The sequence below is a fragment of the Euprymna scolopes genome, chromosome 19, assembly GCF_053919585.1.
Source record: "Euprymna scolopes isolate OS-2025 chromosome 19, ASM5391958v1, whole genome shotgun sequence".
In the NCBI taxonomy this organism is placed as follows: Eukaryota; Metazoa; Mollusca; class Cephalopoda; order Sepiida; family Sepiolidae; genus Euprymna; species Euprymna scolopes.
Window position 1 is genome coordinate 22,023,851 of NC_136500.1, and position 12,500 is coordinate 22,036,350.

Below are 12,500 nucleotides of genomic sequence, written 5' to 3' on the forward strand. Positions count from 1 at the left end.
TTTTATATCTACACTTTTGCACCGATTTTTCCCGGCTAAAACCCCAAAATAAAGTTTCGCATGGATTCGAATACCCTATATATTATTAATGTCTGTTGACCAAAAACTGACAGGAGTTTAGTAGGCAATTTTTTAGCATATGCAAATAAATATAGAAAGAGGTTTATGTTTACTATAACCTTTTTACGCAAGTATAAATTATGTAGAATGTCTGTATGAATATAATTACACGCAATAGTTAACTAAAGAGAATTAATTAAAATGGATGCTTAAAAGAATATGCAAATTAACAAGATGTTTTGCAGATGAATACAATTCCACGACTCATATATAAGTTTTATTTTCTTTTTAAATAAATTGAATAAAAGGGGTTTTAATGTGAATATATATACTTACACAAAACAAAAAACAAATTTATAGGATATTATGTATTTATATATATATATATATATATATATATATATATATATATATATATATATATATACTCCTTTGAATTTTATTTTTTGTGTATTGATATTCACGTTTAGACCCTTTTTTCTGTTTATTTAAAAAGAAATTACAACTTTGTTGTATATGGGTCGCGGAATTGGATTCATCTGCACAAGATCTAGCTAATTTGCATATTCTTTGAAACATCCATTTTAATTAATTCCCTGTTAGTTTTTTGATAGAATTGAATGATTGAAATTCTATAAATATATAATCATTCTTTTGAGAATACATTAAAAATTTCATTAAAATAATGTAGCTTTCTTAAATTTACCTAACCCTACAGTTACATTTATGTATCGGTTCTGCTTTTTAAATTGATAAACTATAACATATCTTTCAGTGTAAAAACCGTTCTGAATAAAGAAACCCACAACAGTTTTCAACAAACGACGCACGTTTTTAAGATGGAAAACTACAATTTCAGTTATAAAATAAATACAAACTACATGTGTGCTTGCCGAGGGCTATATACGGTCCACAGACTGCATTTTTGACACCTCTTCCCTAAACATCGATTAAAAGTAGAGATTAACAATCATAATTAGATGAAGGTAGGAAATTATTTACCTAGCAGAGCCATTTTCTTTTGATAACCTGTAAAATAGTTATTCAATTAGTTATTCAATATAATAATAAAGTTATATAAGTAAGTTTCAATAATATAATAATGAAGTTATATTATATCAGTAAGTTAATAAAATAATATAAGTTCTTGCACAATAATATGTAATTTTCAATAGATATTCAATGTTTGACAAACTTTATTACTAAACATGAATAAAAATTTCGGAAGAAGATATCCAATATAATAAATTTAAAAAAAAGAAAGAAAAAGACAGAAAACTATGCCGTAATGTGTTTTCTTGTAAAGAAGACATAAGAAAAATATACACAAGATATTTTGGTACGTTTTCACGATGCAAAGGTTATTTATTTATTTCAGTTCTATTCAATTTATTCGGCGTAGGTTAAAACATTTTATGTTTCGTCGCCGTTAAGAAGGGTTCGAGGAGAGAGAGAGAGAAAGAGAGAGAGAGAAAGAGAGAGAGAGAAAGAGAGAGAGAGAGAGAGAGAGAGAGAGAGAGAGAGAGAGAGAGAGAGGGGGGTAGCGACACCAAAGGGGGGAGAGAAGACCGCTGCGAATTTAGATGGTAAGAATACAGTTGCCAGCACCTGTCCAACTTCGTTTTGAACTGATTTGTTGTTGGTGCGGTGACAAGCTCAAGCGACAGTCTGTTCTATGGAGAAAATGCGGCTTTTCATCGGTTTAGCCGAAATATCCGATGAAACCGATGAAAGGTTGTGTCCTCTCAGTCCATGTTGGGGTGAAGAGAAGATCCCGAGAGAGGCCATAATGACGATGAAGGAGGTTATAGGCTAAAATTGAGTCCCCCCCCCCCTCCAGTCTTTATAGTCTTTATATTCACCAAAACGTCAAATATGACTTTTCTGTACGGTAACCTATTTTTTTTTAGTTATCTTCCTTTCATGAGGTTAGACACAAGGTCAAGTGTGGTTTTGAAAAACCAGCGTACAACAGATTAGCGCATTACTTACAAAAAATAATGCCTGAACAACCCTGTCGCCATTCCCCGGGAAGAGCGCATCAGCAATAAACTAACCTTTTCCCTCCTAACGGGGATATACATGTGACTGGGGACCGCTTGTAAATTTCATACTCCCATGAAACTTACTCCTTTGGAGGAAGCCAGTTGAACCCGCATTATGTTTAGTGTCGCAGTTCCATTTTTCATTTTTTTTAACCCCTCTCAAAGAGAAGGTAACGCCTGGGAAGGTGGACCTGCTGAGACCGAATTGAATCATGCCGACAAGGACAATCTCAGAAGAAACCACAGTGGTTCACCCTTTATCAGACTGATTGTCAAGGACGTATCCTTTAATGGTATAAACAAAACCTACTCGAACATCACCAGAAAGTATGAAATTAGAATTACATTTTTTTTTACTATAGTTACCAAAGATTGTTATTTTAAGAAGTGCCAATAAATGTATTACAAAATTACAAACCTTCCATATTCCATTTTCTATCATATTCTGCAAAAAATTTAAAAAATTCAATTAAAGCAAAACTTATCAATTATAATATATTCAATACAATGTTCGAAAAATACAATGGTTGAAAAAACAAAACAAAACAAAACAAAAATAAACAGAAAAACACCTCACTTGAAAAAAATGTAATTTCTTATCAACCTCTTTCATTTTTTTAATGGAATGGTTAGTATATAGGAATAGTCGATAAGTATGTAAACAAGCTATTTAAAATAATAACACAGACATATGTACAAAGCCACAGATACTTCGGCCTATAAATTCGACCTAAATCACGGTAGAAAGGGCTTTATTGGAGAAAGAGAAGGAGCTTTTTATACAGAAACGCTGAAGAAGGTGCATTAAGGGGGTAGGAGGTGCAATGCTTTCAAAGAAAAGGAAAAAAGCAGATGATATGTGAGAGGAGAGAGGAAGGCGATAAAAGGGTGGGAGAGTGATAAGTAGATATTTGATTTGGTGGATATTTGTATGAACAAGAACGAGATGAGTTGAAGCTGGCGAATAGGTAAGAACATTGCTATTATCAGTGGAGGAATTGGAAAAGGAAATAGATATGAAAGGAGAAGAGATGGGGAGAGGAGCGATCTACGAATATTAAAATCAAGATACTAAACCTTATGTCTGAGATCCTTATTCCTAATTTGATCAAAATCCATTACATGGATTTTGATTCTAGTAAGATGTCTGAAATTTAAAGCTTAGGCTTGAAAAGGTCTTAAGAAGAAATCGAAATTCAAGGAATCTTGCTTTAATCATTATGGATCGAATTTAATGCAAATCTGAAATATTTGAATTTTTAAATGGGACGTTATGGTTATATTATGCCCCTTTAAAAGTCTTTAAAATGCACCAAAGACACTGAATTTTGAAGGAATATTTATTAATTGATGACTTATATTTACTGTCGAAATTTCACACAAATCAAAAGTATCCGAATTTTCATGAATAAATTCCACCCCTTCTTTACCAGCTTTGCATAAAACTAAATCCAATTAAATTTAGAATGATCTCTTTCAAACTATATATATATATATATATATATATATATATATATATATATATATCTTCTATAATATAAAGCTGAATGCCTATGTGTGTGTGTATTTTTTTTTTTTTTACACAGTGGTCACCACTTATCAAGGCTCAGAAGCCACTCAGGGATAAGGGTTATTGCAAGTACGTACATTACGTTAGTGTGGAGATTTGATGAAGTGTTTACTTAAGGGGGCAGTTCATTAGGAATTTGTTAACGTTGGACTTGAAGACATCCAAGTTGTAGTCAGGTGGGAAGCAGGCAGACGGAACAGAGTTCCACAGGCGTGCAGTTCTAAGAAAGAAGCTTTGTTCATGGAATCCACATTTTGATTTAGGCACAGATAAAGAGTGGGGGAAATTTTTCAAAGTGGATTCGGCTAGACGGGTATTTTTCGTGAAAGATTAGCAAGGGGGGGGGAGACCAGAGATTGGAGTTCAGATGAACACCTGCCATAGAAAAACCGATAAAAAAAGGATAGGCTCGCAATGTCTCTTCTGTGGGAGAGAGGTTGCAGGGTAGAGAAAAGGGCATCCCCCACCAAGCCACAAAGTCTATTTTGTACTCTGTCAAGGCAGGACAGGCTGTTTTTAGCAGTTCCTGCCCAGATATGGCAGCAGTATTCCATCCTTGGACGTACTTGGCTTTTATATAGATAGAGAATTGCATCAGTAGTGAGATATCTTCTGGAGCGGTAGAAGGATCCCACCATCTTTCCAGCGACCTTGGCAACAGACTTGATGTACGTGTTCCATTTCAGATCAGGAGTAAAGGTCAAACCCAGAAGCTTGGCAAAACATGGGGCCTCTCTCAGATGAGAGCCATCCATCCCAATCGATGTCAGATGGGGATCAGAGCGTTGATGATGTAAGGATAAGAGTTTGGTTTTAGATGCATTAAAGGTAACCAGCAACGTCTTCCCCCACTGAACCACGCACTCGAGATCAGAGGAGAAAGAATCAGAGAGAACTTTGTCGTTTACAGCCTTTGATGTGTTGCCGTAGATGGTCGTGTCATCAACGTAGATGTCAACGAATGATTTAAGTATGTGTTTAGGGAGGTCATTGATGTAGATCAGGAAGAGAGTTGAGCCCAGGATTGACCCCTGAGGGACTCCAGCATTAATACTGCAGGCCTCTTATTTTTGTTCATCGACCACTACTCTTATGAGCCTATTGGAGAGAAATGATTCAATGATTGAGAAAACATTTCCAGTTATACCGTAGCTGGAAATCTTGTGAAGTAGACCCTTATGCCATACCTTGTCGAAGGCTTTTGATATGTCAAGAGCAACTGCCCTAGAAAGGAAGCCTTTGTCAAGAGATTCACTAATCCTGTGAGATATAACCGTCAGCACATCTACGGTAGATCTTGCAGAGCGGAAACCATATTGTGTGTCACTAAGAAGGTTGTTTCTGTTGAGGTGGTTTACTATTTCTCTATTTAATATGGATTCCAGCAACTTACTCATAACACACAGGAGACTTATTGGTCTGTACTGAGAGGGAGATCACCTGAATTCTTAAATACAGGGCAAACTGATGAGGTTTTCCAGGGAGTCGGAAAGCAATTCTCCTTAAGGCAGCGCTTAAACAGTTTTGTAAGTATGGGAGCAAGTTCTGGTTGAAGCTTTTTTAACACTATAATTGGGATGCCGTCAGGGCCAGTTGCTTTACTGGAATCAAGGTTCTTGATTAGATTGGCGACCTTATGCACGGATATTTGTATGTTACCTAGCGTGTTCTGTGATATAGGAGGAAATATGGGGAGTTGATGGCCTTCGTCACATAGGGTAATGTGTCTGGTCACGAATAGGTTCATATATGGTTGACTATTTTAAAAAACTGATTACATATAATGATAGAAGATGTATCGAGACACAGGAATGGGTATGTTTGATCTGGCAGAACGGTAGTTCATTAAAATTGTGGGGTCTGCGTTCGCGCCTGGTCCACAAAGTATCGAAATAAAAAAAAAATAAAAAAACGTTTACAAGTGTTTTTGATATAGATGTACATAAGAATACTTTGATAAGTATGTTTCAACTTTAATAGGGATGGTATAATAAAATTGTGGGGTCTGCGTTTGCACCTGGCCTTCAGAGAATGGAAATAGGCACAAACTTTAATAAAGACTTTTCATATCTATCTGCGTAAGTATACTTGATAATTATGTTTCAGTTTGAAGAAATATGGTATAATAAAATTATGGGGTGTTCATTCACACCTGACCTCCATAGAATGGAAATATGTCACAAAGTTTAAGAAGGTTTTTTAATATAGATCCACAGAATATTGTGATAAGTGTTTCAGTGTGAACAGGTATGGTATAATAAATTATGGGGTTTATCTATTTTATTTTTACTATCATCATATTTTGGTTTGGTTTTGATAGCCCCAAATTCGAAGCTATCTCTTTACAACCCTTCCTTTTCATAACCTATCATACTTTCATAAATCAAAGTCCATTTTCTGTAGGCTGTTTTTGAACCCAGTCAACGACGGGTACTTTTGCTAGTATATATATATATATATATATATATATATATATTGTTGTAGTTGTTGGAGATTGTGCAAACTTTGTCACACAATTACACATGAAGCTGCTCCTACAGGGGGTATCCTTTGTCTTTCAAAACTGAATGGAGGCATCGAAATAAAATTACTTATAGTCAACATTATCCAACCTTGCAACTAACAGCTTTGTTCCAAAATTCATAATGATCGGGTAATTAGTTTAGGACTGAATCCTCTACACACAAAAATATATAAACATATGTCTGTACTAAACTAACCCTTTCTCTCGTGATACCTGACTTTTGCATTTTAAACTTGAATTCAAGGCATTATATATCGAAAAAATAATTTTATAAAATCAACAGTAGATTCTCTACAGTGCAATGTAGACTACAATGTTTTGTGAGCAAAGTCATTGCGAGAGGCATAGGAGCTTCCTCCTGGTGAACGCGATAGGTCCCCAACTAGAGCAGGCAATCAATCGCTTTCATGTAACAATGGGCAATTTCACCGATTTTGATGATAAAAATATAGGAATGTGTAATATTTGTTGATCATCATTCAATCCCGGGCAACGTCGGAGCACCCTGCTAGTAATCTATATAAATAAAACAGTAGGTGTATGCATGTGTGCGTGTCTGTGTAAACAAATTTAGCCGATAAATTCTTAAACTACTGGTCACATAACACTGAAATAACCAGGAAATCGTAATCATACACCAAGAGGGGTTTATAACGAGTAAAATCTTTGTTTGGATGGATAACGCCTATAGAAGTATGTCGGCAAGTTTAAATGGAAAATGTTCATTTCAACTTGCCGATATATTTCTATCACTGTTTGCGTAGTTTGTAGTGGTTTAATTAAAAAAAACAAACTTTCTTATCTATTTACGATAGCTCAAACGTTCAGCACCTGCCGCCATGATTGTGAAGATGATATAATTTTGACATTAGAAAAAACAAAAAAACAAAAAAAACAAAACAAAAAAAAACAAACACACACAAGAAAAACACACACACAAGAAAACACACACACACACACACACACACACACACACACACACACAAACACACACACACACACGCAGAAAAAAAAACATTGGGAGCGATAACTTAACGTAAAAAATTCCATGATTGGAAAATATATTTCTTAGCTGAAATCACATTCTAAGTATTTACATTTAAATTTTGATTGCTTATAGAAAATTATATATAGTTATATATAATTATAGAAAAAAATAAAATGGACATTATGTGATTAACTTACCCCAAAACACGCTGTAAGCTAATTTAAACGTATCCTCATTAGTAAATTCGTACGTAGGAACTCTTTTGATATAGAAGTCGCTCGGTCGACTAGCGATATACTTTAGCTCCTTCATATCAACGTGTTTTCCGGGTGCAATGACGAAGACCTTCACGCCTTCATGTTTTAACTTTTTAGCCTGAAGTGCTGTCCATTTAGGTTTCATAGATTTACCATTCGTGACAACGATAGCGATATTCATGATACCAGGTCTTCCGCCATATTTTGGTAGGTATGAATATTTTCGAAGGAACTTCAGTGTGGCACCTAGACGTGGCTTTCCTTTCATGTATGGAAGCTTATCAATTGCCAAAAATAATTCTCTCATATTCTTGCATTTGTTCAGGTCAAAACTTTTTATTTTGTTGCTGTATGCTAATACGCCCACTTTCACAGATTCCGGAGAGATGTTGAAATATCTAATGACTGATTTTGCAAAGTTCTTGATCTTTTGGAAGTGTTCTTTTGTAACCGACGAGTCAAGCACAAACATGATGTTTATACGTGCAGTAAAATATCCTGGAAAATAAAAAACGAAAACAAGATATGATTATTTTAGTTAATCATTATTTAATATAATTATTAAGCAAATAATTATTTAATATCATTATTATTTAACTAATAATTATTTAATATACTTATTTCGCTATTAATTATTTAATATAATTATTATTGAGCTATTAACTTTTTAATATAATTCTTATTGAGTTATCGATTTTGTAATACAATTATTATTTAGCATATAATTATTTAATATAATTATTATTTAGCTAATCGTTATGTAATATAATTATTATTTATCTAATAATTATTTAATATAATTACTATTTAGCTAATCGTTATGTAATACAATTATTATTTAACTGATAAGTATTTAATATAATAATTTAGCTAATCATTATTAAATATAATTATTATTTAGCTAATAATTATTTAATACAATTATTATTTAGCTAATCATTATTTAACTAATGATTATTTAATGCAATTATAATTTAGCTAATGATTGTTTAGTCTAATTATTATATAGTATAATCATTATTAATCTAATTATTTAGCTAATGATAGTTTAGTATAATCATTATTCAATCGATCATTATTTAGTCTAACTATTATTTAGTTTAATCGTTATTAGTCTATTATTTTGTTAATTATTAACTAATCTAATATTTATAATCAAATTATTATTGGACTAATTATTATGTAGTCGAATTAACATTTAGTGTGATCATTATTTAGTGTAATTATTAATTGAATTATTATTTAAATAATTATTATTTAGTTTCATTATTGTTCAGTCAAATTATTATTTAACTAATTATTGTTCAGTGGAATTATTATTTAGTTTAATTATTTATTTTGATCATTATTTAGTTTAATATTAGAATAATTATTTTGATATTCTCTGATTCTTTCATATGTATTAAATTTGTACACTTTTTATGTTAATAAAATACTTTAAAGTATTAGGAAACATGATTCTGTCAATGAAATTGACGCAAAACGTAGTAGGCAAAAAAAAAAAAAAAAAAAATTAGGAACACAGATAGGAAATAGTCAGTATCGCCCACTTCTAGAATAGAGGGGTTTCTTGTCTGTAATAATCGTAGAGAAAGAAGCAGAAAAAAACCCCCAAAAACAAACAAAACAAAAAACTCGCTTCTCGCAAACACGTGGTTCGTCACAATCCAATCCAATCGCCAGAACCACCTACACACAATCTGCCGGACACTGCCTCACTGCTTTCCAGCGTCCTGCCTTTATAGCGGTCGGGAATTATATATTTGCATAACCGCGCAAGAGTAGACACGATTCTACGAGAATTGCATGGGGTCAACGCTAATAAAAACCCACGGACGCCATCTTGAAACTCTCTCTTCCGCTCAACCCGAAACACAACAGACATATCCTAGGTAAGCTCTCTATGCCCCGCCATTTCGGTTATTGCTAATTCTGCTACAGAAATAATAATTCGTATTCTATCAATAATTGCTTCATAATCCACAAACTAAGAGAATTTTAGTCTTCAGGCTGCTTGGTTTTCAGTAACGCATTCAAGGAGGATTATTTGAGAGAGAGAAACATACCATTTAATAGCACTGTCATTTTTCAAAGTCCACCCAACTATCTGTTGACTGTCTAATGACAGTAACATGAAAGAAATAAACAAATGCTAGATAGAAACTAATAAAGAGTGCACGTATGTTTGTTATTTTTTCTTTTGCCAACATAAAATGTGACGGTGGATGTTTAGTATAGAAGCCAACAAAGACCACATAAAAATAAATAAATACAAATAAATATACAATTTAAATAATTGTTACCGTGGCCGCTACTAGCAGCCCCCCCCGCCTCCCCCCCAAAAAAAACAAATGACGAAATTCTTAAAATACATATACATGTATAAACACAGAATTTACTTGGAAATTTACACTGCATAAATGCCAAAATTAAGTAGCCCCCCCCAATAAAAACGAAAAAAGTAAACGCAGAATTTGTTTGTAAATGTTAAACTGCACAAGAAACACGCACAAGTTTCTGAGGTGTGCACGTGTGCACAGAAAAAAAAAAAAACAAAACAAAAAAACATCATGGAACATAAAAATCACGAATTTCCAAACGAGAATGTGTCGCCATCTTGATTCAAATCCGCTTGTAAAAACTGAATTTTTGAGATCAAATAAAGACCATTAAAAACTGCTTAAACACACACACACACACACACACACACACACACACAACAACAACAACAACAACAAAATTGAGGCAGGTCGGTATAAAAGTAACTTTTATTGGCTGCGGTAACATTTATTTATTATTTGATTTTTTTTTTTTTTTTTTTGCGTAGTCGTTTGTTGACTTCTCTGTTAAATCCCCGTGATGCTTATTAAAACATTTATTAAGTTTCCATCTGTTTTTCAATGATGCTATAATCATATTCGATTTTCATTTTCAAATAAGCATAACATAAAAGAAAAGCTTAAGTATCAACGAACTTACAAACAAAAGAAAATATATAGTCACTTGTTAACGGATCCTGTATGTATTCACATCAGAGCCTACGCAATTTTTTGAATAGGTTGGAACGATAGAATTGTCGCACTAGAAAAGACGATATGATTCCATTTCCATTTCATGAGAACCGTTTTTTTTTGTTTTTTTTTTGCAGACTATCCACTAATTAACCAGTTTGTGTACAAATTCCCAGAGTGATCGGAGCCTTCTATCATGTTTGAAAGTGATACAATGAGCAAGATCGGGGATGTGCCACTGTATAACTCATGCTCTCTACCGATCAATGTTATGACAACAAGACCATTACCAGCACCCTCATATGCAAAACCAGGACGTTTCAACGCTTGAAGGCACAACAGATGATCCACAGTTATGGTCTTTGGTGTTGTTTCAAGTGAAGTCCACATCATACCACCTCACATCTTCGAAATCGGCTTGAAAGTCAACACCAAAGCGTACCTGAGTGTGCTGAAGAGTGTGGTGATTCCCTGGTACAATCAGGTGGCCACTGGCAGACCCTGGTTGTGCCGGTAGGACTCGGCACCGGCCCACAAGTCCAAATAGACTCAGGCCTAGCTTCAGAAGTTGTGCTACGACTTTATACCCTGCTCCCACTTGCCCCCTCCTCCCCCCGACCTGAACCTGCTGGATTACTTCGTTTGATCATACGTCAAGAACATCACCAACACGACCTCCCACAACACCAAAGCCAGCCTGATCGCTGCCATCCGCTGAGTCTTCGCCGATCTCCTGCCAGCGTTTGTGGAAAAGGAATGCTCCCAGTTACGGATCTCCTGTATCGAGGCGGTGATGGAGGCTGAAGGTGACTATATTGAAGAGATGTTAGCTCTACTACATCATCAAGTTACCTGGATTAATTTTTTCAATAAAAGTTTTAAAATAAAGCTCTTATGGTGTTTTGTTTAGGGCGACAATTTTATCATTCCACTATTCTGTACAATCAAGTTCTAAATCAAACTATATGTCCTTAATTTTTTCTTTTTAATTTCAAAAGATGTGAGTTTGATTCAAGTAAACAGGTTACAGTCGGCTTTGCTCACACTGCTCTATTGATACATTATTATTCGTGCTGAATGTATGGAAGCCATTCAGAGACACTATTTTAAGAATTACATGCATTTGAAAAGACAAATACCAGAACAACAAAATTATAGTTGGACAGAAAAAAGACGAAAAGGTTTCTAATGTAGGAGAATTAATGTAAAGTCCATGTAAACAGTTTAAAACTACAATTGAAATTTGGCAATTTTATTTGGTCATGTAGAGATTTGTTTAAGGTCACCAATATTATAAACTAGCAGCGCTATCCGGCGTTGCCCGGGCAAAAGGGAAACATATTTGTATTAAAATTCTATTGCTCTACCTGTCTCTAGCCGTTTATCTATCTATCTCTATTTTCCCCTCTTCCGTACCTCCTCTCCCCAACTCCTTTCTTTCTCCTCCGCCCATCTCATTCCTCTCTAGCTGGGGACACGGACGGACGGACGGACGGACGGACACACACACACACACACACACACACACACACACACACAGACCTTTCCTTTATGTAATAGCTTCTTCGGGGAATGAGTAAGCATTTTCTTTTCTAAAGTAGAAATTATAATGGCTAAAAAACGACACCCCGGACACGAAACCTGACCCAAATGACTCCCACCCTCGGCGAATAAATGTTTTTTTTTTTTTCTAAATTTTAGGTATTGTTAATCCGGGACAACGCTGATCAAAAATATATATCGACAGTTTTTTTTTTTTGTTTTGATAATTTTTTAACACACATTTGCCCTTTTTATATAATAGATTACCAAAACTGACCAATGAAAGAGTAGCTGAGCTTTAAAATACTCACCTCGTACTTTCCATGCTTTCAAAACTAAAAGAAAAATTAAAAAGCATATGATAAAATGTATACAAATATTATCATAGAAATATCAAAATAATATCTTGATTGCAAAATTATTCAAGGAAATCCATAAAACTATAGAGTGACCCCCCCCAAGCCATGAAAGCATTCGTTAATAAAAATTCACAAATCTGTAAT

At 34.1% G+C, this 12,500-nt stretch overlaps 1 protein-coding gene across 50 annotated transcripts in view; it reads right to left on the reverse strand.

The window, feature by feature from the left end:
* LOC145303484 (uncharacterized) overlaps positions 1–12,500 on the reverse strand; it is a 578,993-nt gene that overhangs the window by 103,352 nt on the left and 463,141 nt on the right. For 48 of the 50 annotated variants that reach the window (XM_080144904.1, XM_080144905.1, XM_080144854.1 and 45 more), the window contains 4 exons: positions 12,309–12,332; positions 7,385–7,942; positions 2,524–2,550; positions 1,063–1,089 (listed from right to left, as the gene is read on the reverse strand). In XM_080144904.1, the coding sequence (XP_080001030.1) occupies positions 1,063–1,089; positions 2,524–2,550; positions 7,385–7,942; positions 12,309–12,332 (636 nt within the window). The remainder of the gene's footprint in view (positions 1–1,062; positions 1,090–2,523; positions 2,551–7,384; positions 7,943–12,308; positions 12,333–12,500) is intronic. The other 2 variants (XM_080144871.1, XM_080144856.1) reach the window with 1 other exon arrangement.